Source organism: Alosa alosa, chromosome 1 (assembly GCF_017589495.1).
Source record: "Alosa alosa isolate M-15738 ecotype Scorff River chromosome 1, AALO_Geno_1.1, whole genome shotgun sequence".
NCBI classification, from domain to species: Eukaryota; Metazoa; Chordata; class Actinopteri; order Clupeiformes; family Clupeidae; genus Alosa; species Alosa alosa.
Window position 1 is genome coordinate 40563940 of NC_063189.1, and position 27935 is coordinate 40591874.

A 27935-nucleotide genomic window follows, 5' to 3' on the forward strand; every position below is an offset into this window, starting at 1 on the left:
CTTATCAACAGGAAACTGTGTGGGCATGGAACCGCTTGGTTCTCACCAGAGTGAAGTGTGATTTTTTTTTTTTTTTTTTTCTCTCCCCCACCACTGGCTAGTTGAAGGTTGTGTGGTGGAAGAGTAATTAAAAGTACCGAAAAACAGTTGTTTGAATTGGTAAATTGGCCAGAAAATTGGCAAAAATTAGAATAGGGAACTCTTGAGGAGAACTATTAAAGAGATGAAAGGTCTGGACAAGGTCAAGACATGCGGCCCAATCTAATGCCCGGCGCATCGTGGCGCCAGTTGTGATGCAAATGTATTTGCTAGTTTGTGACCTAGGCTCATCGTTACATGTCCGATGCTCACGTTGCCTAAATAACAAATCAACTTGCACCCATTAGAAAATGTGCAAGTTGCTATAGAAACTAGATGATGTTCTGTTAAACATTTTGTCATTGCGTCAGGATTAGTCGCCTGGACTATGAATTAGCCTGTCGACAAATCCAGTCAGCACAGGGCTGCACCCTGACCCTGGAGTTCCATAACCCCTGGTACCCCTGAACGTGGTGTGTTTGTGTGTGTGTGTGTGTGTGTGTGTGTGTGTGTGTGTGTGTGTGTGTGTGTGTGTGTGTTTTGTGGTAGTCCTTTTGGATGTTTGTAGAGCAGAGGTGCGACCTAGTCACTTGGCGCTGGGATTTTTTTCTTTTAACCAGTTGACCTTATGGTGGAGGTGAAAGAGCAAACACCGGGGGCACAAAATGATGTTTATAGATTAGCACATATTACACATGAACTCCACAGAAGAAAAAAAGCAGATACCTCATAAAAGTCTTTATCATATCAGCTGACCAAGAGATAATTACAGCCTGATGAAAAGATGCAGCAGCTCAAGATGATTCATCTGCATGTGAGCTTAAGACACAGGCTGTCCAGGAAGTGATGTCCAGCATTCCAAAGGGATGTGACCATGGGGAGGCAAACCTCCCACCAGGTACATACACAGAAACTGTGGCTGTGTGTGAGTGTCTTATTGATTGTGAGTGTGTTGATCTATGACTGTCTGGTTTATGACTCATTAACTTGGCTTTTATCTGACCTTGGGCCCATCTTTGAGACCGAAATGGCTGTGGCTCTGAAAAATCACTGCCTTCAGCAGGTTCTCTATTCTCATGTAGTGTTTCAGATGTGGTTAAGGATGCTTAGCTGTGTGGGTGCCTGTAATCTGACCTCTCTCACCAGCCCTTTTGGACGGTCTAATGGGTTGCAGGTTCCATTTGTACAGAGCCTGGTTGCCTTGCCCTACGGCCTTGGCCAGTACGGAATAGGACCATTAGCTAAAGCAGGAAAGAAGTAGTTGTAAACCGAATTGAGAACTTATCCAGTTCAGCTGTGTTGACTCTTCAGGTTCTTATCGCAGGGCTGGCAAGCATATGGGCATGCTTATATTTGTCTCAACAGAATTAATTAAACACATGCTTTATGATATTCCTTTTTCCATGAATGAACACCTGAGTAAAAAAACCTGAGTAGTTCCACCACGCTTCTGAATTCACGTTTGTTGCTTTACGGGAGAGGACCGATCATGTGGAAAGGGAGAAGGTTCACTGGAGCACACAGAGATGGCTTTGAAATTTTATTTTCTTGTAGTGCACAGCGATTGACTAACTAGCCAGTTAGCATGCTAACTCAGACTTATTTCTGAACATTGTGTTTACTTCTTGAATGTTTTTTTAAACTAAAATTCGTGTAGTATCCTAAGCTGCTTGTAGTGTCTATGTTTGTGGTGTTATGCATGACCTATACTCTCCTGTTATCATAGTATTACTCACCAGGGCGTGGCAGATCTAGATGTCTGTGCCTGCATAGATGACAGCTCCTTTGTTGAGAATGGAAGCCGCTGATTCTGTTTTTCTGTCTCAGTTTATCTTGCACATCTTTACATATTTTCACTCTCTCTCTCTTGTCCAAATCTTAGTGTTGACTCATCTTTAGTGGTATGGCTAACACCTTTTTTTAGTGCGGGCCAAGTGAGTGTGATGTTCCCACAGAGCATAGCACTGCCACTGCTCTCTTCCAACTGCTTCAGTGATGGTGGCAATTCTCTCTCTCTCTCTCTCTCTCTCTCTCTCTATCCATCTTTCTTTCTTTCACACCCTCTTCCTTTCTCTCTAGTTTTCTCTCTCTCTTTCTGCCCCCGTAAGCACCTCTTGCCGACCATGAGAGAAGGGAAGGATAGAATGAATGGTCAGATAAAGTCGGCCTTTATCTCTGTCATGTTACAAATGTTTAATGTTCAGTGGCAATGATCGTTAAAGTTTGGAAGAGAGAAGATAGAATGGGCTTCTTTCATCTGTGTTGTGTTAGTGTGCAGGGAGCCGCTTGGTGTCTTTGGTGAATGCAGAATTGAAACCGGCCCTGTGGTTTTTGGTGAGCCGCGAGGAGAGTAGGCTGTAGAATAACCCCAATCGTGGGGGTGTTGAGCAACCAGAAGAGTGTGGCACCCCCAACCAACCCTGAAAACCTATTGACCATAGTGTGTGGGTATTCTCTTATAGTGTACGGTAGATGAATCATGACATTGGTAGTTAAACCTGAATGGGTGAACGCCTCGTAGGCCTGTGGTAAATTTAAGGTCATAGAAATGTATCATCAAAATCGAATTTATTAACACTGCCTGCCTTCATGACTGTAGCTGCACCCTTCCAACACCAACAAAGGCAGCCTAATCTCTCTAGCAGTTTTGTGTTACTTGAGGTTAGACAATTGCCCACATGATTGTTGTGTTTCTTTGTTGTGAAGACGAGAATGGTCTTTCTTCCGCAAACTGTTCCTAGGTCAGGGTGCGCCGGGACACTCCTTGGGGCCAGCCAGTCACGTCGTGAGTAGAGGCCAGAGAGGCCCGCCCGCCTCTTTGGCCAATATTGCTGCTGTAAGTTCAGCGTGGATCCCCTGTGTGTGTGTGTGTGTGTGTGTGTGTGTGTGTGTGTTTGTGTCGCCATTGTGTCCGTGCCATGTGTTCGTATTAGTGCCGAGCTTCGTAGCCAACCACCCCTCACTCTCACTCTCACTCTCACTCTCACTCACTCTCTCTCTCTCTCTCTCTCTCTCTCTCTCTAACTATACTTCACACTTTTCACAACTAATGCAGCTCATTTGTGCCATTGGTCTCATCCACACTCTTCCCTCTCATCCTTCACATCCAAACTCATTTGCTCCCCTGACAGTGACTTGTCTTATCTGTAACCCTTTGTTCAAGACAGATGCCCACAGATTCGGTCACTCAAGAGGCATACACTCTTTGACCTCTCTGCCTTAAATCCGACACTTGTTTGTGTTAGTGTCAGTAGTTCATTAAAGTATGAAAGTAGTTAGGTGAGATTGAGAAGATGAATAAATCTATGAGTCAGCTCTATGTAGTCTAGGTCTATGTCGTCTTTCACAGGATAGCGGTCCTGGACACCTGGGCCTGTATTCACAAAGACTCTTAAGGGCTAGAGCTTCTAATTGGCGGATGTAGAGGAAACTCCGAAAATTAATTGCTGAGAGACTAAGACCAGTTCACAAACGATCTTGAATCAGCAGTTTGTATCATCCATTTTAAAATGCACATGCAGACGCTGCGTAGGAGCGGTCTTAGCAGTATGATCAAATGCGGGTCCTGTGAAATCAGAGTTGCACAATTCAAGAGTTCCCCGTTGAAGCTCCTTTGGCCATGTTGGCGCTGGCGCACCTTTGTTATGACCCTATACCAGAACCATCAACCAGCTGTTCCAGAGGGTTTTTGCTTATACTGTAACACCGCCTGATGCTTCCATGATGTGGAGAAACCCTTTGTGTGTGTGTGTGTGTGTGTGTGTGTGTGTGTGTGTGTGTGTGTGTGGTCCTGGGGATTAACAGATGCCACTGTGCTTTTCGCTCTCACATTGGTACCTAGTGCTGAACTCATGCTAAGGGAGATGATGGTAGTCACCAGCGTTTCCTAGCCTTTTACCATCTACGCTACATAGGCTAGGTGTTTTCCCCTGCTGCCGATTTTTTTAATTTTCCTATTGCATTTATGTACTTCCTTGTTCTAATTTGTTAAACTGTAGAATCAACTATTGTGCTGAAGAAAAAAAAAAAGGACTAAACATATTTTAAAAGGGCTGTAAGCTCTCTGATGATGCAAGGGGCATCTGATCAGGAGGCATACTCTTGAGTGCCCCATATCCCTCACCATCACACATTTCTCACACCATCTTTGTTAGTCACATATTCATCTCTGTGGCGTAAAACACCCCAGCAAAACGCAACCATCCGTGTGTGTGTGTGTGTGTGTGTGTGTGTGTGTGTGTGTGTGTGTGTGTGTGTGGTGTTTTATGTGTGATCTCCGTTCCCATCATCTCGGGACGTCTCACCTGACCTCCTGACCCCTCCGCACCATCTGCATGACTGTGCCCTGCCCTGTTGTTTGTGCTCTTCAGGCACTAACTGCTGTAGTTGTTGTTTCAGTTTGTATATCACTTTAGTGCGCTACAGCTGGGTGTGTCTGCTGCTGCTGTTGATGTTGTTGTTGTTGTTGTCGTCTTTGATTTGGCCTTTGTGTGTTCTAATGTGTTTTCCTACCCAGGTGCAGGAAGTGGCAAGGTAAGGTTACTCGAGGGTTCGGCGACCACAACTGAATTTCTTTTGCATGCGTAAAGAGCAAGCTCTGCTCGCTCACTCTCACAAGCACCAGTTCCCACGCTCCACCCTGTAGGCCTGCTGATCTGTGAGGACCATGATTCAATCGGACACCAAAAATCTTCTCTCTCTCTCTCTCTCTCTCTCTCTCTCTCTCTCTCTCTCTCTCTCTCTCTCTCTCTCTCTCTCTCTCTCTCTCTCTCTCTCTCTCTTTTATCTCTCTCTCTCTCTCTCTCTTCTGTCAAGGGGTTGATGGATACAGTACAACACTGCAAATGCAACACCTGTACCCTCAGTCAAAGCATTGTGACAGAAAAGGTTAATTTAGTGCAACTTCAACTCCTTATAATAGTAAGAAAAAAGGCAAACAGAGAATAGTGCAGTGCAAAACTGCCGTTGCTGAACCTGTCATTTTGCTCTGGCTGTTGGCATGTGGTATATGTTCCGTCATACTCTCGTGTCTGATGATTAGCTTTTCATTAAAAAAAAGAGTCTGAATCCAAATTGTGTGCTGTGCTTGAAAAGTGCACTCAATCAAAATCACAGAAAAGTATAAATTCCACTCTGTTTTCCTCTATTCAATCAAATCAGAGTCAATTAGTTTAGCAGTTACTCATTCTGTGATTGACTTGTAGAGCAAATTGCCATGTGAATCACTTCCTGAAATCCAAATGAACACTTGCTGCATAGGCTAATCTGGAACTATGCTATGATGGTGCTCCTCTGTCTATAGCACTATGGCCTACAGATCGGTGTGAAATGCACGTGATGCACAAGGGAATCAGCTGCAGTGCACGATGGGAGTGTCTGATTAAGTGCGTTGTACTATGCATTGTTCTAGTTGTGTGTGTGTGTGTGTGTGTGTGTGTGCACACCCTCTTGTCACTGGGTTTGTTGTGTGAGCATGTGTTGTTATCGTGTGTGTGCGTGTGTGTGTGCGCAGCGTGAGCATGTGTTGAGATGGAATGGTGTGTGTATGCAGCGTGAGCATGTGTTGTGATGGAATGGTGTGTGTGTGTGTGTGTGTGTGTGTGTGTGCGTGCGTGTGTGTGTGTGTGCGGCGTGAGCAGCTTGCATGTGTAAAGCCGTGGTGTCTGTGCTGTCTCAGTTTGGAAGTGAGGCGGAGCAGCTGGAGTGGGCCAAGCGGGAGAGCGAGCGGGTGGAGCAGGAGAGGCTGAGGAGACTCCGCCAGCAGGAGCAGGAGGACCTGGAGCTGGCCATCGCCCTCAGCAAAACACTCACCTGAACCCCCTCCCTCTGAACATGACCCCACACACACACACACACACACACACACACACACACACCTGAGCCCCCTTCCTCACACACACACACACACACACACACACACTAACTTACTTTCCCTGAACATGCCTCCCCCTACACACCCCATACACACACACACCTGAGCCCCCTTCCTCACCCACCACACACACTCACCACCACACACACACACACACACACTCTAACTTACTTTCCCTGAACATGCCCCCCCCACACACACACAAACACACACACCCAAATCCCCTTCTTTTGCCTTTACTTGAACATGCCCCGCTGCACACACTCACACCTAGTACCCTCCTGGTGCCTTGCCCCCGAACATGAACCTGGGGCTTTTCCCTGAACCCTTTTTCTGGAGGCATGAGCGTGGTCCCAGCGCTCACCTGGACCTTTTCCTCTGACCTGATGTCGTCCTACGATACACTCAGACTGCTGACCTCGAGGATCTACTCAAATGAATCATCCCCTTAGGTTTCCTCCTGAAGATGTTCACAACACTCACTCGATGCTCCCCTTTTCAAAACACACTGATAACATGGTGTGCAGAATGCTACCCTTAAAACCTGTGCTGGACATTTTCATAACTTCTGGAACTGTTCTGCGTAGTCTGAAGTCACCTGAGGACGCTCAGGACACTCACCCTGACCCTGTTCCACAGTTTGAAATGGTCAGTGAAGCCTCCCTCTTGGCCCATTTGAAATGTTCAGCCTTAAAACCCTGCAAATCGGTGTGAACACTATCCCTCAAATAATTCCACCTTCCAGATGCCAAAACGTACTAAAATGAGGTCCCAGTCTTCCACTGCACATTGACCCCTATCTTGACCAAATAAGTCCTCAGAATTGTCGACTCTCCTACCGGCAGACAACATTCTGGACACACCACCCCACCCTCTCCCAGAACTCCACTGATGAAATCCCTTAATGATGAGCTCAGTCATGCTTTCTCCTCTCTTTCCTCTTTTCTCCTCTTCTTTTTCCTCTCTTTCCTCTCTTCTCCTCTTTCTCGTCTCCTGAAGCTGCTCTGCGGCTGTTGGGTCACTTTAGTCTAAAGCCGTAAAGGTCTCGGTTATGTATGTGTATATATATGGACTGTGGAGCATATGAAGTAATTATGAATGCACTGTAGAAAAGTAGGCTAAAGATTGTTTTAGAGCTTCCTGCCACTTTAGTCTGTAAGAGCATCTTTAATTGTGCTCATTAAAGCGTTAGGATTCCTTTTGTAGACTGTTGATGGTAACTATTCAAATGGTTGGAAAGCTTTTCAGTTTCCTAATGTAAAAAAGGTATCGAGTTGCCTTTATGGAGTTTTATTTAAATCTCGACAATATTTATGTGTTGCCTCTAAACCTTAAATTGTTCCACTGTGGTTTCTGGACGTGTGAGGAAGTGTTGAACTGTCTATAGACTGTCCTTTTCGCAAACTTGTTGCACTAACCAGTTATGAAATGACTTGCATCTGCTGTGCCACTGCGTCATTTCAGACTTTGTTTGAAAATGTTTAGTCGTCAAGGGATTAAAAAAAGTTAACATTTAAAAAGGAATAACTCCTCTACCTAAATGCTGAGGTACAAAGAACTGAAAGGGATGCATCATAAGCATTATTGGACACCTCTTCATGTTATACTGCGTGGTTATGTAACTGCAGATGCTTTAAAGATGTATTTGAAGGGCTCTTCTTTCCTCTCCAATATTTTGCACTGTGGAATACAGCTATGATGCCAATAAGCAGTAACCTGCCAATAGAGGTCATCAGAAATGTAATGTAATGTAATGTAATGTGATGTGGTGCTTTTTTTGGCGGACTTTCAAGCTCATTTTGTTAAATGTAGGCTGCTAAAGTGTTTTTTCTATTGGCCGCCATGTAAGAACTTGCGCCAGCTCACCCAAAGACTTTGATCTGCCAGTGATTTCAAAATAAATAAATAAATAATCCTAATAAAATTCTAATGAAGTCTAAATATGGAAATCAGGGACATGAGACTTTTGTGATATTTGCTCTGTTATTCTTTCAAGAGTGTCTAATTTTCTGTGTCTTGGTGGAGATCTTGTTTGGTTTGTTTTTGGTCAGCTCCCTTATGAGTCAGTTTTTTGATGTTTTTGGTTAACACTACTTTCTGTTACCATTTATTTTTTGTTTACCTTTTTGTCTTTTGAGTCTTCCTTCTGCTTTGATATTTTTGTTATAACATTAGGTGCCTTTTAAGACATCTAGACCTGCACTGTACTGTACAGAAGAGAATGTGCAGTAGACCGCTGTCTGTCATTAAGGAACATTTTACCTGCCATGACTACCTGGAGTTATGCTGGCTGACTCATTATAGCATGTTTGCAACTGTTAGCATTGTTATATAACCCACGATGAATCAGAAATTATGTAACCTTGTATAATGTTAGCATGCCTCGTGAGATGCACCTTCACATTGGCAGCCTCTGGGGCTCTGTTTGGAAGAAGTCATTGCTTTTATCAGTTACATCTTGATTAGCTGATCTGAGTGATGTCTGTTGCCAGGCTTGAATGCCGACGGACATAATGCTCTTAGTTATTTCAGACTTGTACAGAGGTTACACCTTTTGGAAAAAAAAAAAAAAACTGTCAACAACACTGTCCAACTGTCCATAATCACACAGTTTGTTTCGTCAACTGCGCTCAGTGGCTAGGGCGCCCTCTAGCAGTGGCTCTTGTGAACTAGAGGCTGTGAGTGCTGAAATAAAATCCAACTGTTTAAATGCAATAGTCACTAGGAAAGAAAATAAAACACATGCATGCGTCTGGGGTTTCTTGTCATTTGATTTGGATTATACTAGGGGTACACATTATAAAATACCATATATTAAATGATCACTAAAACATTAGTGTCCTGTCTTCACTCTTCTTTATGTGCTTTGAATCATGTTGCTACAGAGTCCACAGCACTTATATGCCATTGTCTCCTCTGAAACGTGTGTGTCCGTGTGCGCGCGTGCCTGTGTGTGGGTGTGTGTGAGTGAGTGGAGAGGCCTAGTGTGGAACTCGGGAGTCTGTCAGTTTGTCAGTCAACACTGTCAGGACTACACCTGTAGAGGTGTATGTTTGAATGCGAAACTAAAAACTACTACTACAATCAGGAAGCTTTGAGTACTGCAAGCCAATAACGTGTGTATGAATGAGGGGATGAAAGGCAGAGTGTATATAGAGGAGATTTGGGTAAAAAGCTTCACTATGACTGGGTGTGTGAGCACTTTTGGTTTTACTTTTCAGTTTACTGTACTATTGCCATCAAACATGTTTTTTCAAGTGCTTTTAAAAGACTCCTTTCCCTGAAATATCGTTGTGGAAAGTTAGTTGATCTATTCTAGTTGATTATTTATTTCATTATGCAAGGATCTTCGACCATGTTACCTCAAATTAAACGGGAACGAATCAGGGGGAAATCATTTTAACAGTTGAATGACTCTGAGCTCTGGTATGTTAATTAGCCCAATTTGACATAACAGGAAATTTCAGGAAGTTTTTATTTACTGGATGGCTCATGAAAGGACTGAAAATCAGATGGTCACTTTTCCTCCACGTCTCAGAAGCACATCCAGCGCAAATCCCCCATCCCACCCCAACCCATATCATTGCATTTTGGAACAACATCTCCTCTTAGCTAGTCAAAGGAGTGACAGTTTCATCTTTGCAGGTGACATGACAAAGCCTTTCAGTGCTAGCTTTGCAGTACAAATGCACCTTTAATGTGTCTTTGTAACTCTGCTATGAAATAGTGGAAAATGGTGGCTTTTTTCTTTCTTTTTTTGATATTCTACCAAATATGACGGTTTGAAAAAAGGAGAACACCATGTTTTTATTGAAGTGTGTCAAGACTTGTAGTAAAAGTTACTATGATGAGAACAAAAAAAGTGAAATGAGACTGCTACTTTTGCACTTCACTGAATTGTCTATTTATAGATGTGCCCGGAGCAAGCATTTCTTCTTTTTTGCAGAAATGGAGTGATTTGTAAGAAAGATAACGATGAATGCCACACCATAGACTTCCCCGCAAGGGGATATTGACATCTAAATTGTAATGGACACAAAAGTATATATTATTGTATTTATTGTGCTATTTTACTTGAGGTCAACTTATGAAAACATTCACATTCTAGTAATAGGACTTCAAATTGCCCTTTTCTGATTTACCTCTGTGTAGGACCATACTTTCCTAGAGGTCTGTCCAAGACGTTTGTCATGAGGTACACTTAGCTGAGCTCACCCCTTATTTTAAACTGGCTCCCTTGGCAGCTTTGTGAGTGTGCACAGTGGTGAGAAAGTGCTCGGTGTTGCCAAGCATCTGTTGAACATGGTTGGTTTTGGCAGTTGTGAACAGTGAAATGTTGTGTGCAAGCATCTTGCCACCTGTAACAGACAATGCATCTCTCTCTCTCTCTCTCTCTCTCTGCCTCTGTCTCTCTCTCATCCTGATCTCTTGCCCTCCAATTTGCACCCACCAGCTCATCCTATGAATCCCTCCATCAGTGTGGGGCCCATGTGTGCAATTTTAGGATTTGAGGTCTTTGATGTCATCCCCAGGCTCCCCCCGTCCTTCCCTCCCCCAGCACTCGCGGCTGTGCTGCTGCTGCTGGTGCTGCTGTGCCGAGCGCTGCGGCCCCTCTGTCCAGACGTATCTAAATTCACTCTCTGTAATTATGTAAATGTAATGTTTGTATTTATAGGGCGCAAGCCACATGCTACTGGCCTCAGCCCCTTTGCAGCTGGAAAGCATCACCCATGCGAAGTGGAATACCAAGTTCCCACTGGCTGAGTGGGGGCTCAGAATAGTAGTGTGTACCCTTGATTTCTCTGAATGCCTTGTTATGGTCCCTAGTCCCCATAAGCTGTGGCCTGGTACAGCTCAAATGTCTAGGGCATCATTTTCCAGTTTGGTTTAAAGCAGACCATAATAAGAGACTCTAGTTTAGGGTGAGCTTTAATATTCAAGGTGCCCCCTCTCTTGCTTACTTTTTGCCCAACTTTCTCTTCCTACCACTTGACTGATTTCGAACACATTGAAGTGATCTTTGATAAACAGTGCAAAAGACAGTGCATATATTCAAATTTAGTTTAATATTTACAATAAATACCCTACTTACAATATAAAATTTATATACACATTTGATAGAAAAAAAACAGGACATCAAGCCCTGATTTGGTATTGTACACTGGGGCTTGAGAGTACAGTTATTGTACCTATATGATACAATTGTTTCAATAGAAATACATATACACCAAATCCATCATGACTTAAGAACTGTCTTGCAAAGAATGCACAAAGAGCTAGAGTCACTGAAACTTTAAGGCAGTTTCTAAACCAAAACATTGTCATATCACTGAGCTCATATTGTCAATCCAGATATTACTGTTTCTTTTTTTTTTTAACATTGCTAGTCAACAGGCTTGCCCTCATACAGTAGTTTGTACTCGTAAATAAAAAAAAGGCACTGTTATACACTGTTCCAGTTGAATACAAATATGTCAAGAGCCAACTTTTTCAAGTTGGTGGTGAAACCCCAATGTACACACACAAAAAGACATTTTCTTGCTCTTGCAATCGTAGTACCAGCTACATTTGTTAAAAAAATTATAACATTATACATCTTTATAAACGACTGAAAATGCCTTTGGAAATTAAATAAAAAAAACACACAATATTGTAAGGCAATTGACATAACAAATTCATGTTCTTCAACACTGTTGTCTCAGTCCTGCGTCCGTTCACATGTGACGCTTCATGTGCAGTGCCAGGTGGTCCGACCTGGAAAAGGCACGTTCGCAGAGGTGGCACTGAAAGGGACGGTGACCGGTGTGCTTGCGAAAGTGGCGCGTCAGCTCATCGGAACGAGCGAATTTCCATCCGCAGCCCTCCCAGTTGCAGTGATATGGCTTTTCACCTGTTAGAGAAGAAGGGGAGGATTTTAGTTACAGAGGAAATTAGTTACAGTTTGTTGACTTCACAGATAAGAGACTTGGTTTTTAAACTCCGTGATTGGTTGCGCGTAAAAACACAGAAGTTAATACTTGGCAAACTGTTCTGCAGGCACCATAGGCACTAAAGTGAAGAAATATCAAATATTTAACAAAAAAGAAGCATTTCTTACCTGTGTGTGTGCGGTGATGAGCCTTGAGGTGTGAGCTCTTTGTGTAAGTTTTGCCACAGCCAGCGAAGGTACAGGTGTGCGTGGCAGTGCGCTTTCTTGGCCAGGAGCGACGTCCTCTCTTGGGCTTGGTGTCCAGAAGCTCGAGTGGCGACGACGGAGGTGTGAGCAGAGCTCTCTGCGAGCTCGGCTGCATCCCGAGACCGTCTTCGAACATACCGAACTGGTGCGCTCCCCGGTAGGGATGTGGCATCTGCTGAGACGGCGGAGGAGCTGGGTGATGGGCATAAGCGGAGTAGGTCTGCGGGAAGATGTTGTGGCAGACTTGTGGCTGGCACTCAGAATTCCCTTGGTCATCCGGACTAAGTGGTGGAGTCATGTTGGCAGCTGCCCGTGGCGATATGGCAATACGGGGCTGCTCAAAAGACATCATGCATGAGACGTTGCCCTCTTGCTTGATTTTCTGACATGTCTGAGGGACCATGCCCATAACTGGTCCGTAACTGTCCATGGACGGCTCGACCTTGATGTCAACAAAGTCCTGTCTGGGGAAAAGGCGCTGAGTTGATGAGAAATCTTCCTTGAATTGTGCCATTGCTCGGCATGCCGTAACTGTCAACATCGACTCTCAAAAGTTCGGCCATGAGGCTGTTGTTGTAGGGCGGTGGAGGTGGGCTGGCATCGTTTGACTGGAAAGTGCCCATGCTGTTTACGGTTTGGTAAAGGTTGCACGGTTCCGTGCCGGCCATGGAATACTCCGCACCTGTGGTGAGCGCCCCGATGCAATCGGCGCCGGTTGTGTTGGCAAGAATAAACTCCAGATCTAAGTATTTACTCAGATCCTCTTCGTCCTTTCTTCCACGGTAACTGTCCATATTAAGTTCAGTGCAGTTGGAAGATACGGATTTGTCCGCTTCGTTTTTCCACCTCTGCAAAAAAATACAAGATGCGTTCTTTAGGGGGATTGTCTTTCAAGCCAAGAAAGTAAACACAGACAGAAAATACGAGGACTGTTTTTTTACATTTCAAGAATCGTTTAAACATTAATTTCATCACACCGGCAGAAAGTTGGAAACGCATACTTACTTGTTCCCAAAGTTTGTCCTTTTGGTTTGAGAATGTTGCTATTGATGGTAAAATGGTCCCAGATAAGGCCATCTCCATACGTCCAAAGTTTTGCTCTTGAGGTTAAAACGTGTGCCTTGCCTATACTTTGCTTTTCACAAGTCTTTAGAACTGACTAAAAACGGTCTACTTAAGTGTTCAAGTTTGTACAGCAGGAGATCCTCCTACCTTATAAATATTGCAGCTGAGTAGCTGGACCAATTGAGCGAGTGGAGGAAACACGTTCAGGATGGAGCCCTAAATTTAGCCCCAGTATATAAAGTGCAGCGCTCGCTTCTCGCAGATCAGTCTGTGTCCTTGCGCTCATGCAAACCTATAAAGCTCTGTGGAGCCGCTAGATGACGCACAGTGGCCTGCCCCCTTTATGGGTTGGGTTGACGGGGCGGGAGTTAAGAGGTTGTAGAAAAAAAAGAGAAACGTTACGAGTGAAAGGCAACAGGCTATGCCACCATGTACAAGCCTACTGTAAATCGCTTAAACGAGAAACAAAGTGCCAGAATTAACCTGTTTAAAGACAACATGTGACAGAAATAAGCTATGTCCACATTCTTCAGTCTGCCTTCTTGAAACTGGCAAGGATTTGTTAGATTTGAGAAGTTATGGCATATTCTGAGACATTTTCCGAAATTAGTCAGCATATGTAAAAATAAACAATGACAACACATTCTTTCATAGCAAAACATAGGTTGCAATCTTAAGAAAGTAGGTGAACAGTTTTTTCTGATATGTTGTCTCGTAACAAAGAGCAGGCTAATTTTATTCTTCTAAGGTGAGGTTGGAAAGGTAATGTTTCTTGTCGGTGGCGTTTGTTTTTGCCGTTGTTAGGGACAGAGGTCTGATGGAGCCTTAAAAATGCCATAAAGCAGGATTTTTGGCGGCCCTACTGCCCAAGTATCTATGAGAGAGAGAGAGAGAGAGAGTATCTATCTGCAAGGTACGCAGTCGATTGAGCTTTCAATACACATCATGCGTAATTGTTATTCATTCTGAGCGTTTGACACAGAAAAGCAAAGACATGCCATTTTCCCCATTGACATCTGCTGGAAGAGCCGAGGAGTCGTGGTCATTATCATCAGTACGAGCGCACCTTTATGTGTTCGCAGCAGGTTTGTCTAAACGCGGGCACCAGGCGCCAGCGTGATCATCTGTGCTTTTGATGGCCCCTCTCGTTCCCAGGGGCGGCCCATGTTAACCTTTATTTTGGAGCGCATTCAGGTGGTAATCAGGTGACGGGGGCTTAAGCTTTTCGAACGCCGATTTGAGGCGATTGTGGCTTTGTTTTGGAGGCTCATTAGTTTCGCTGATGATTGTCCCCAGAGATGCGACAAGATGATGCTAACTTACCAAGGGGTCAATTGCGTTCTTGCTTTGACATGGTCTATTGACATGGTCTATAACGTCCCATAATGTACGTTAAAGTAATGCAAGATTGGCTACCGTCTGTGGTGTAATTGCGTATCTGAGGTGGGTTATGTAGGCTAATCATTATCATCAACACAAACTCGTATTTTAATGTCAGCCTAGTTTGAGCAACTTCTTTTGGCCTCTGTTGTAGAGAAAACAACTGTTCAAAGGTGAAGAGAAGGGACGAGTGAGTATGGTGACTGCAGGAGCGTGCGGTCCATATGGGCAGGTGGGGCAGCGAACTACCTGAAGCATCCTCCACAAAAAATAGTTCTTCAGTAAATCATTGCTCCAAGTCTACTTTTAATAATGTGATTGTCACATTATTTATCTATAGTTTCTGTAGGCTTTCCAACTATTTTTGGTCTATTGACATCAACTTTTGGATGATGGTGGCGATTCTCGTTGAGTTTAATGTGTCATGCAATGTTGGGGCAGGGCACCTCGACGATCGCATTCCTCAATAATTTATCGCATAACCCTGGCGTCTTCAATAAGGATTGCAAAAGACGCCTGTACGGTCGTAAAGTAGTCTGCCCCATGGTCATATTCTAGAACTACTCAAATTATTCCGCCAGTTATAAATTAGGCCTATCGTTTCATTCCAAGATGCAGAAATGGCGAGTAGTGTTGCACCTGTTAACCGTGTTGAGTTTCTGTTAAAAAAAAAAAAATTGAGAGGTTGAAATTAGAAGATACGTTATCTAACCCTGGTGTCTTCCTTGGTTTAGTAGCTAGTGGATTTAATAGCATCTTTTGACAGCATAAAACGAGAAGGCAACGGTGTTCAAAAGTATGGCATAGGTTGCTGCATTCAGAATGAGCTATATCCTATAATATAGCCTAGTTTCTACAGCGAGTGGTCAGACAATTATCCATAACACCCAACTGTCTTGAGTTGCAGTTATAAAACCCAACTACTTAAAAATATTAGATAGTTAGCAGGCCAGACAGAACAAAAAAAAATAGTTTTGTTATGCTTCGCTGGTTTAACGTGATGAGAACGGTGCAAACTTAACTGATGGGTTACTGATCTACAATTCTGACTGTGACATGATTTAAGCATACAGCAAAGTCCTGTAAAATATGTAATTTTAATGTAGCTCAAAATGATAGGCTGTTAAAAAAAAAGTCAGACTTTCTGCCCTAACAAAATGTATGGTCACCGCACGCTACTGATGGTGAGTACGAAGTGGTGGACATGGGGATGCTTCTGGTCATACCAGCTCTTCCTGTCAGGGCAGGTAAGTATCAGGATTTTCTAGAGCTTTTAAAGAGACTCACTTTCTTTGTCTCTATCTTTCTCTTTCTCTCTCTCTTTTTCTATCTCTCTCTCTCTCTCTCTCTCTTTAACTGTATCTTTGTGTGTGTGAGAGAGAGTGACATGCTGTGTGTTTACATGTGTTATGTGTAACTGAGATTAGAAGGGCAGTGGGGTGGTCCCCATCTTCTCTCTCTCTCTCTCTCTCTCTCTCTCTCTCTGTGTGTGTGAGAGAGAGACATGAGAAAGTGTTTGTATGAGTGTGTTTGCATAATTTCTTTGTAATTGAGATTAGAAGGGCAGTAGAATGGAGAGTGGCGTGGAGTGTGTGTGTGTGTGTGTGTGTGTGTGTGTGTGTGTGTGTGTGTGTGTGTGTGTGTGTATGTGTATGTGTGTGTTGTGTGTGTGTGTGTGTGTGTGTGTGTGTGTGTGTGTGTGTGTTGATTCTGCTTGCTTGAATGTACAAAGTAGGCTACGTCACTGCTGAGTTCCAGGCAACCTGTGAGGGAAGGGAAGTGTGTCTGTCCGGCACGACCTGGCTCTCTGACTGCCTATACCTCTGTCTGTCCACACGGAGCCTCCTCAGAGTGTTCCCAATGCGCTCTCTCTCTTTCTCTCTCTCACCCCAGTTTCACCCCGTCACACAATCACCTGGATGACACCTCACCCTCTTTTCTGCCTTCTACACATCCCTGTTCTTCCAAAACGTTCCAATAGTTTTCTCTTATATGGATATTTCCCTCAGAGATTGTAACACTGTGAGGTTATTGCTGGAGCATTCTGAACTGCAGTGGATACTGTTTGTAATAGAAAAAAAGTTGTCTGAGGAAACTTGTTTGAAAAATAAGTCCCTACTTGTTTAGCCCTTACACAGATCCACGAATTAGGGACGGACTGTTGACATTAGCCTGGTGCTTTAGCTGACATTTGTAATGGCATCTGATACTGTAATGACAAATGGTTCAGTCTTGCTCAACCTTTACTGTACTGTACGCATGAGATACATTGCTTAATGCAGTGTTTTCTTTGAACTTGCTTTGGAAATGTTTCCTACAAAATCTAGAATTATTTTTTTCTTTAACAGTCAGTTATGACTACTGCCCCCCCTCCCCAGGGTGTCCGGCTGATGTGCTTCTCACTCCTACATGACAGGTTGTAGCGCATGCATGTAATTTTTTTTTTGTGGTTCTTTTTTGGTTTTTATCAAGCGTGTCGTGTGTGTGTGTGTGTGTGTGTGTGTGTGTGTGTGTGTGTGTGTGTGTATGCGTGTGTGTGTGTGTGTGTGTGTGTGTGTGTGTGTGTGTGTGTGTGTGTGTTCAAGAAACATAAGCCATGCCCTTGGCTTTGTAAGCACCTGTTTTTGTACCTGTTGAGCAACAGGATTACCTCCAACACCCCATTGAACAACAAATGGACAGAGGTTATTGACTGATCATGCAGTCTTTATGCATTGGATGTCAAACTGCCACCCTTTCACTCGAATACATGTGAGATGCCTTCGGTTATTCAATCTTATCTTACCCAAATAATTTCACTTCCCTGCCAGAGTTCTGCCTCACTTGATAGTGAGGTTAGACATTTCGAAATGATTTGTGGGATATCTTGGTGATTTATCAATACTCTCTGGTAGATCATTGCAAAATGGTGTACCAATAGACATCTATATATTTTTAGATATGGGAAGTGTTTTTATGCTGCATCCTTAAATTGTATACAGACATTCTTGAGAGCAGTTTGAACTTCCTTGAGTTTGAACCAAAGAGCAGATGAAAAATAAGTGCTGTCAGAGAACAGAACGCACAAGGAAAACCCCAACAAAACCAAGGAACAGCAGTCAAGCAAACCTCCATCAGTATTCCTTTTTCTGATGTCATTTGAGGTGTAAAACCACTGGCATGACTTATTGTGAAGACAGACACTGGCATTCATATTTTCTTTTCTAGATCTTAAAGTCATGATACCTCCCACACAAAACATCATAGCACCTGGGCTGGATTGTCTGAGCCATTTTGCTTGATACTGAGCTCAGACATGCTCTAGCCCATCCACACATTATAATTCAGCTTTTAACTGATGGCCCGTGGGAGTGCGATGTTTCAGTTGGATTCACAGACCTTTACTCATGTGTGGGTGAAATTTATAGTGTTTGTTTGGGCACTTAAGATTCCCAACTATTGTCTCGTCTTCTGCGTTGGTTGAATGGGACCCGCTAGCTGAGCTCACCACCCCCCTTTCTTTGCTGAGCTCAGGAGCTGCCGCTACCGCGGCCGAATGCTCATGGAAAGATTTCCCGAGGCTTTCCCAGCCGGGGTGAGAGCGAGAGAGACGGGAAGCCTCGCAGCCACACAGCGACGCATCCTGTCGGAGCAACAAGCGCCTGTGAGTGTGCATGTGTGAGTGACTGAGTGTGAGAGGGAGAGGGACTGCTTATATAGCCCAGTTATTTTTATCCACACACCCCTCGCTCATTACTGAGTTTCCTCCCCCGGAACACTCAGGAAGCCCGCGGCTCCATTTCCTGTCCACACGCGGCCAGATTCGAAAAGAATAAAAGAACGATAGCATTGAGACTGGCCGTCTCCACGAGGGAAAACAGCGCGCAGCGGAGGAATGGGAGTCAGCGGAGGCTGGCACGTGTGCTCACGACCCCTCCGCTCAAAGAGCTGGCCCCCCTCCAGCTCTAATTTCAGGGCACCTCAAATATTTGTGGAAAAGTTCTCTGGAATAGCTCGCCAGCCCCTCGCTCTGTTTTTCCATGACCTGCACCTGAGTGGTGCTCTGTGTTCCTGCTCTGTTTGTTGAATAAAACGTCACCGCCAAATAGAAGCCCAGTTTTAGAACAAAAAAAGATAACAAACAACTCCAAAAAGCACAATAGGAAAACAAATAACAAAAAAGAAACTAAACAACTAACCCACAACCAATTGGTAATTTTTGTATTTCAAATTGGCGGTTGTTTGAGATCAGATGTCATTGATATTTTGTGTAATGTCATGGATATTTTATGTAAGGTGATTTAAGAATGAAATTCTTGACCAGATTTTATTCAGAATTAGCCTGGAAATCAAGACCCTGGAAATCTAGAAAGATTAAAGATTAAAAGATTAAATTCAAATTGTGATCCCACACGAACTCTGGATGTCCAGGGTAATTCAGAACTACATAGCTCACTCATTTATGGATATACTTAAACTTCTCGGTATATTGCAGATCTTGTAGGTGTGTGTGTGTACACATGTACTGTGTGTGTAAAAGGTTATACTAATTGCAGTTTGAAGATAGAGTCTTGGCCAAAGAGCTGTGTAATATTTATGGATAAGTAGCAACACATTGTCATATTAACAAATCACTGCATTTTTTCACCAAGGCAACAGACAGAGCGCTGTCGCATCCTGCCATTGTTCCGTGTGCTGATAGAGTTGCACAATATCACCCACATCACAGTAGCATTGGCAGCTGATTACATTCAAGAACAAAGGACTAAGATATAATATAATGATAAAGATATACACAACATGGCTATTTGACTCTAGAGGCAGTTGTGTTTGTACACTTCCAGCTACATCCCAGGCCTGTAGAATAAGCCTTGCTTATGGTTTTGTAAAACACAACAAAATTGTGTTTGTGCTGAGTGGTTGGCATTCCAGGCATGTTGTGTTCTATTAACACCTTTCCATGTCTTGGCTGGTGCTCCCCTCCCCCTTACAGGTCTAAGAGGTACTTGTTATGTGTTCAGTGTCCAACCAGTATTCACCCCCCGCCCCCCCAACACACACACACACCTTCCTCTTGTAGCTATGCAGCTCAAACAAACATTTTAGCAGTGACATAGTGAGCTGCTGTGTCCTTATTAGCTGTTACAACAGTTAGAACAGTAGCAATGTCCTGGCTTTGCACTAGGGTAAGGCCTATAGTTTAGGAGGCGTTTGTGGATTATTGTGTTGTCCATAGTTCTTCCCCAAAATGCATTGATTCAAATGGACCTTTCAAGGCCAAGGCCATTAGTTTTGCAATAGACTTGAGATTTTCCGCATTGGGACTTATGGGGGACTAAATCTGGTCCTGGCACTGAGTAAACTCCTCTACATGTACAGTATCACAGCCAGCAGATGCAGACTGATTGCCACAAATGACAGGAAGTTCTTTAATTTTTTGAATCGTTGGGTGAATCAAGAATTGCATAAATTTAGACAGACAAGACTAACAATAATCTTTGCTGTCATAAAATGAATGTGTTTCATTCATTTCCAGCTCTCTATAAATCACAGTGTGGCCACTGCAGAGACCACAGCTGAGTGGAGTCAGTAATGTGGGATCAAATCACATCTGGCATAACAATGCACAAGGCTATTAGGATATTCATAGCGGGGCACAGAAACACTGCATTGACTACAGCATTTCATGTTGGGATAGAGTGTTGAAATAGAGTAATGAAAACCAGGTATAAAGACGCCAGAAAACCTGATTGATGACAGCAATTCAAAGAGTACTGTAGTCTTTCATACTTCACAAACTAATTTGGCTCAGACAGTGTGAGCCTTTTTTTTTAGTAGGCCTAAAATTTGCATGTTTTTTGTAAAACTTTCATTTTCCCCCCATGAGACGTGAAACATTTTTCTTTTCACTGCTAATGAGTAGCGCTAGCAGTGCGAGTGACAGCGGATCTCTGTTTCACGTCTCCTGCATGGATCTACAGCTGCAGACCTGGCCACTATTGGTGATAAACATACCTCCGATGCCAGGCTAACATGTACCAGCTGCACAAACAAGCACAGCCCAGGCTCAGATACGTATGCAGCCCAACACTCTCCACACACTGGTTCTCTCCTCTGCATGTGCACATACACCTGGCCTCTTTACAAAAAATAATAGTGGAGGTAGCAAGTACTCTTAGGAAAGTGCAGTCAAATTATTAATACAGTATAATCTTATGTTTAAAGGACAAGTTCGGTATTTTACACTTAAAGCCCTGTTTTCAGATAGTTTATGATTAAATAGAACGTTTAAGATTGAAATGTGGACACATGCTGCTGTCCTGAGAATTTTCGGTTTCTGTGGTAGCGCCTCCCCTCCTCCACAACGCTGCATAGGTGCACTGGAACAATCCTTCCTAAAACGCATTAAACTTTCGTTTACAAAGGCGTGAAACTCACCCGGTGGTCAGGGTGTTCACTGATATGCTCACACAAAAATCGCTGCAAAAGATTTTTCCAACAGGTTTTATCGTAGTTTTTGTCCAACTCCATTGACTTGTATTGGATGTGCTGTGAGGTACGGTATTACTCCGCTGCCGGAAACGGTCGTCCCAGGAGGTAATGTGGGAACCGCTGTATTTCTCAGGCGAAAGAGCTTTTTGGGCGATTTCTTTCGACCACCTGCGAAGTTAAGTAAAATGCAGACCGCAGAGACACAGTGATCAGCTTTCTGCAGATTCTCAACAGGTGTGCTCACATCCAACCCCAGAAATTCCAGCCACAACTTTAGCCTTTCTGGATCGTTGAAAGGAAGTCTGTGACAACTTCTTTTACAAATTTTCCCGCAATTCGGAACTGCACAAAATCGCTCATTTTTAGCTGTCTGTTGCAAAATACTTCAAGACAGCGATCTTCTGCTTCTTCTGTGTATTCAATGAAATGCCAGTGGTTTGCTTGTAATTGGCAAGATGGTGTAAGGTGCATTATCGCCACCAACTGGGCTGGAGTGTCTATTATTCAAGCTCTCAACGGAAGAATGTATGGGTGTGATGCGTTTGGAAAAATAGCTTCACAGTTTTACAACGCATGGTAAAACACCTGTTGGAAAGCATCTTTTGCAGCGATTTTTGTGTGAGCATATCAGCGAACACCCCTGACCACTCGGTGAGTTTCACGTCTTTGTAAACGAAAGTTTAATGTGTTTTAGGAAGGATTGTTCCAGTGCACCTATGCAGCGTTGTGGAGGGGGGGGGGGGCGCTACCACAGAAACCGAAAATTCTCAGGACAGCAGCATGTGTCCAAATTTCAATCTTAAACGTTCTATTTAATCATAAACTATTTGAAAACAGGGCTTTAAGTGTAAAATACCGAACTTGTCCTTTAAGATGTAGGGTACCTGAGACTAGAGAGTTGTATTTCATTTTCATAGCTCTTCATGTAAGTATTGGTTAGGGTTAGGGTTAGGGTTAAGGTTAGGGTTGGGGTTGGGGTTAGGGTTAGGGTTATGATGTTGTTTGTGACAGAGCCAACATTCAGTTTCATAATCAGACATGTAATGATTGAAGTAAACAAGGCATTTTCAATCTACGTAATATTCACACCATTGTACGCTGACACTGCGTAGATGTTTTTGAGGTAGATTTTTTATCTATTATAATGTTTTTTGGATTGTTTTGTGTCCACAGCAAATGCATGAGTCGATTCTTGTATTTTCTTCAGCTGGCTCTGTGTTGCCAGATGTGTACTTTGGTTGATCAGAATCGCCTGACATGACTGACATTCCAGAGAGCCATTCCCCAGAAATCCTCCAAGCTTGGGAAAAAGATGTTAGAGGATCCTACCACACTTGATCAACTGTTTTCAAGTTAGCCATAATTGATGGCTTGGAATCTAACATCAATTTCCTCTTGTCTAAAGACAGGGACTCCATCAAACTTCCTCTTTTCAAACTTTCAAAGACATGGGGGGAGATTCCTGTTTACCTTCCAATATGAATGTTTGTTTATTTATTTGTTAGAAAACAGACTTTTTTTTAGCCTAGAAATCTAGACGCACCCTAGCGGCGGCAAATTAATTTGCTCAGCCTGTACGTCTAGTATCAAACCAAAGGGATTTCTATTGGCTGACGCCGTGGACGTCATCCAATCCACAGCGCTCTATTTTGTTAGAGAGTCTTAAGGCGGGCTTAACAGGATAATGACAGTCCTGCGACGGTGAACAAACAAGGAAGGTGGCTATGGCGAACGAAGAGCGGTTGTTTGAATCGGCGTTGGCGTCAACTTTGGAGGAGTTGGACTTTTTTTTTTTTTTTGAAAGTTGAGCAACACAATGCACTTAAGTCATTCCTTTGAAGAAGGATGCATTTGCCGTTTTGCCAACCCGGATCTGGGATATGGTCGTGGCTGGCCTATTGCATGCCTAGGCAGTTTGAAAGACAATTCTCTGCCCGCCCCTTGGATTAAGCGAGGTGAATGGTTCGATTCCAGACTATACATTTCAATGATATAGGATGGCCCCCCAGGCTACAGACTTTCAATATCTCCATGAAATATAAGACAATGTGTATGTGTGTTTGTGTGTGTTTGTGTTTGTGTGTATGCGTGTTTGTGTGTGAATGTGTTTGTGTGTATGTGTGTTTGTGTGTGTATGTGTTTGTTTGTGTGTGTTTGTGTTTGTGTGTATGTGTGTGTATATGTGTTTGTATGTATGTGTATGTGTATGTGTATGTGTATGTGTGGCTGACCTTAGTAATCTGTGAGTCTCCCGATGACCTCAGCTCTCTCTTTCCATCTGCCTCAGCTTAGGCTGGCCAGTATACGTGATGACCCTGAAGTTCAGCGGGGAACTTTGAGCAATACTCCTCATTCACCCACGCCCAATTCAAATAATCATCGTGAATTTTGTGACTCATTGTTCAGACCTCTCATGCGTTCTTGATCATATTTCAGCTCTTGTGTGGACAAGTACTGTATATAGATGGTTTTATTTAAAGAACTATGTGTACATGTGGATAGTTCAGTAGTAACAGTATTTTGTATTAGTGGTACTCAATCTCAATTTCCTTCAATTTCCTCGAATATAGAATGTAGTATACTGTACATATAGTGTTTATGAAACAGGCGTAGAGTCCCCCATTTAGGACTGTTGTATTCAGGTGTGAGATATTAGCCTTAAGATCCCAGATCTTGCAACCTTGAACAACCTCTGCCATACAGGTCACTGAGTGCTCTAGTCCCCTTTGCTCAGCTGAGGAAGCCCAGGCTGAATGTGTCACCGTGCCAACCTGCTGAATCTGCTGACTCATCATCTGTGCAAACGGTGTCTCCCTCCAGCTGGGCAGTCAGGGCATGTGTGCTGCTTTCAGAACCAATCATTGGCCTGCTGGGATAAGTGTATCATTTTTGCTCTGGTCAATGTCTAATCGCTAAAGCATTTACACAGGAAGGGCAACAAACCTACCAAACCACACAGTCGGGTTGTGCACTACCTTATCGAGTCATTGTACAGTAAGATGTTTCTCAGGGAATATGAAACTGTTTCTGTCATAACCGGAGCCTAGGCGTCAAATAACATAATATTGGAACTCAAAAATGGTCAAAGGAAAGTCAGGACTGAGTCTTATGTGTTGGCCCCCACACACCCACCTGGAAATCTTTAGGCTGGCTTTATTTTGCCGTCATTAAAGATTGTGGCTTTGAAGTTAGGTCTGATTTAAGAAAGCTGATCTGAAAATAAATATAAAGATATGCTAAGACAGATAGATACATAGAAAATAGATAGATTGATGGATAGATAGATATTTCATTGATCTTGAAGGAAAATAAATGTAAAACAAATATAAAATATCTAGATTGAGTATCTGGATGTTAAGTTTATTGGTGCTCAGTTCAATGGGAGATCCTGTTGTTACATAACAGATGCGGACAGAGGAAGTGACAGTTTTGTGAGTGTCTGTGTTGAGAGAATAAAAACAGTTAAAAACAGTTAGGCTGATCAGGGAGAACTCTGGGGTGTTACCCCCCTACTGACTAATTGTGAAGGTTGGGCTTGGCTGGTCTGTTACATCCTTGGTCGAGATTTCTCTCAAATCTGATATAATGCGGTGAGGCAGAGGGTGGACGCACGCGAGATGTGACCACGGCACGTGCCAGTCCCAATCTTGCTAGTCTTCCACGAGCCGGTGCCTCTCGGTCCTCACCTCCAAAACTGTCAGTCCAATGGGCGTGCTTTTGTTTCGACCTCGAACGAAATCAAACAAAGTGATGTCTTTTTTTCACTGACTTTCGGAATTAGTGGCAAAGGTAACGAACGCGAGCCGCGTTGCTGTGGGCGCACGGTGCGTGGCAGGAAGCGGTGGGGCCTGTGGTGAGCTGCCTTCCTCTCGGGGCTGTCGCACCCCTGCACCGCTCGCTCAACCAGACGATCCCAACTGATGAACTGTGTCACTTTCTGCAACCACAGACACACTGACACTGCCATACGTTGACTCAAAACCCCCACAAAACTTCTTTCATCTATACAAATGATCTGCACCGGTTGAAGACTACAGTTGGTTTATGTTGTCATTTGAATGGCCGTTGTGTTTTTTCTACAAAAATGAATAAGTTGAGTGTTGGAGAAGCGGTAAATATTGTGCTTAACTAGGTGGAAGTCAGAGTGTGAATCCGTTGATGTGGGTTTTAGCAAACTCTTTCACTGTAAAATGCTTGCTCATATATCGTCTATACCTGAGTCGGCAACTCTTCTCTCTCCTTTCAATGAATTAGTCATCAGTGAAAGGAACAGACTGGAAACAATGTTCTACCCTATAGTGATTTTTAATGACATTTGAACATTGTGATGGATTGGTGTAGAAAGGCACCAACATGAGAACAAGACTAAGCAACAATAGCGCACTGTTCAATGCATTACCGGCAATCCAGATTCAGATTGCTAGCTATCAATGGTTGATATAACTATCAATAGCTATCAGGGTTATGCACAATTCAGAATTTCATTGAAACTGGCTTTTAAATCCCAATTAAATAGTGGAAGTTCACTTGCATTTCAATTGAGGTAGCAAACAGGAAGCAAAATTGCAATTCGAATTTTGCACAACCCTGATATCTAGGCTATTATATACACGTACATCTCAAAATATCAGCTACATGCTTTTATACAAGTTAAATCTGGTTGAACTATTCATTAATTTCTGATTGGACAAGAGGCAATGTGTCATCTAGAGTGGGGATGTCCCAGGACATCCCGACTCAGACTTTTTACCACTAGTAATCACTCAGCATATTGCATTGAATTATCCAACAAGGACCTTCCATTCATTCAAAGCAAGAGAGCAGTGATTTCTTTATGCCACATTTGAGTGAGAGAATGGGGTAAATAAAGCGTAGGTGAATGCTCAATTTAGTTGTCGTATAGACAAAGAAGTGAGCTATACAAGTGACTTAATTGCCTTCGGCCCTCGGCCTCGTACCTACAGCCGAATTATAACCGTCGCAACATGCTTTACCAACCCCACTCGTGTCATACTGCTTAAATTACACTGAAGTTCAATATTTTAGTTAAGAAACCTTTGCTAGACTGGACTCATGTTGGAATAACCTATTTTTTAGGCTATCATTTGAACTTCAGTTCTGCTTTAGTTCTGCTCAGTGTACTGGCTTCTACACTGTGGGAAAGATATGTACAGAGATTACAAAGTCTACTTTTTGTAGGAGGCTTTAGAAAAATATATTTACCCTTGAGCTCTAGTTTAGGAGTAGGTCTCCTTATTCAGGCTGTGCTCTTTTTTAAGATCAGAGGAAGGAAAAGAGAGGATGCTGCAAATAGTCTGTGTGTCTATTTTCAATGTCATTTTTCATATCAACTGACACATCTTTAAATACATTTTATTTTCATCTGTTGGCAACAAAAAATGGAATTCACCCTTATTTGAGGGGTGTTGTGAACACAGGTTCAATTTCTCTCAATTTCTTTGAAACCTGTGTTGTAATGACAGAGATACTTTGTCTAAATACGTATATGTGTGTGTGTGTGTTCGTGTGTGTGTGTGTTCGTGTGTGTAATTGCCTGATGCTTTGAATATAGCCAGACTCTGGGTGTGGACGCTCTGTTACACCTTTTGCTGTAGGAGAAATCTCCTGAATCCTCCCTTTGCCTTGCTTTCTCTTGCCCACACAAGTGTGTGTGTGTGTGTGTGTGTATGTGTATGTGTATGTGTGTGTGTCTCTTTCTCTCTCTCTCTTTCTCTCTCTCTCTCTCGTGGGTGTGTGGGTATGTGTGTGCCTATGCATGTGTGTGTAGTTCCACTTTCAGCCAGTTTCACTGATTTCTGTGGGAGACGCCGTGACAGGCTAGCGCACTGCATCATAGATGGCCATCGTACTGTCCACTTATAGAGCACAGGACTGTGGGTCAGTGAAGTATGTGATGACAAGAAGGGTGTTCACATTCACTGTACCCTTTTTCAGTCTCTCGTACGACACTTATAGTATGTGAATGTGTATGGATGCCAAAATATGACACAGAGTTGCAGTTGCCTACAGTTTCCGTAGTAACACATTTGAAACAATGCTCTGAAGTTATCCCTGCTTACTGAGGTCATGGTCTCGGCCCAGTCTTAAAAACCCCAGACGCACAAACACGTCACACGTCACACGGCTCAATGTGACGCTGATGTTTTTCTTCAGCTCACGATCCATTAAGTTTGCTAATGTTTGGCTTGCTGTGCGGGGCTGGTGTTAGAGAGGGGGGTTTACTAGATGAGTCTTTGCACAGCTGGATGTGGTGTTGTTACGGGGGCCGCATCAGGGTGGGTGGGAGGAGGAGGAGGAGGGGGTGGTGTTCCTGATGTGATTTCAGCCCTTTCAGCCGTGCTGAATTTATTCTCTTTATCTCCTGGTGTGTGTGTGTGTGTGTGTGTGTGTGTATGTGTGAGGTCAGAGGTTTGGGGGACTGTGACATAATCCTGTGCCTCATGAGCATTCCCACTCTGAGTGTGAGTCTGTCTGAGTGTGTGGGAGTGTATATGAGTGTGTGAGTTTGTGTTGGTCTCATTCATCACCCGCTCGTCCTGTTCTAAAGGAACAGCTGGACATCACTGGGTGTACTCAACTGTGTGTGTGTGTGTGTGTGTGTGTGTGTGTGTGTGTGTGTGTGTGTGTGTGTGTGTGTGTGTGTGTGTGTGTGTGAGAGTGTTTGTTTGTGTTTCATACACTAACTAAACTGGTTGCTTAGCGACCGCATGTGTTGTGAAAGCCTGGTGAGTACCTTATATGGGTCATAGGGACCGTACTGAGTTCTGAGGTCAGGTGTCAGATTGGAAGTGGCTATTGGTGTTGGTGGTAGTCAGACGATAGGATTTGTGCAGGTGACCCCACTCTGACCTTGACTGTCAACCTCTCTGATGA

The 27935-nt window shown here is 43.4% G+C and overlaps 2 protein-coding genes across 10 annotated transcripts in view; one reads left to right on the top strand and one right to left on the bottom strand.

Moving 5' to 3' along the window:
• eps15l1b (epidermal growth factor receptor pathway substrate 15-like 1b) overlaps positions 1 to 27935 on the top strand; it is a 108532-nt gene that overhangs the window by 24290 nt on the left and 56307 nt on the right. For 2 of the 9 annotated variants that reach the window (XM_048258083.1, XM_048258092.1), the window contains one exon: positions 2820 to 5893. The exons of 1 other annotated variant lie outside the window; for it this stretch is intronic. In XM_048258083.1, the coding sequence (XP_048114040.1) occupies positions 2820 to 3301 (482 nt within the window). In that variant the 3' untranslated portion in view covers positions 3302 to 5893. Of the gene's footprint in view, positions 1 to 2819; positions 8782 to 27935 lie in introns of those variants that run through there. 6 more of the 9 variants (XM_048258105.1, XM_048258097.1, XM_048258113.1 and 3 more) reach the window with 6 other exon arrangements.
• klf2b (Kruppel-like factor 2b) lies at positions 10998 to 13467 on the bottom strand. Its single transcript, XM_048258135.1, is given in 4 exon segments — positions 10998 to 11840; positions 12048 to 12597; positions 12599 to 12973; positions 13131 to 13467. Coding segments are annotated over 4 exon segments (1179 nt in total). The 5' UTR covers positions 13209 to 13467; the 3' UTR covers positions 10998 to 11664.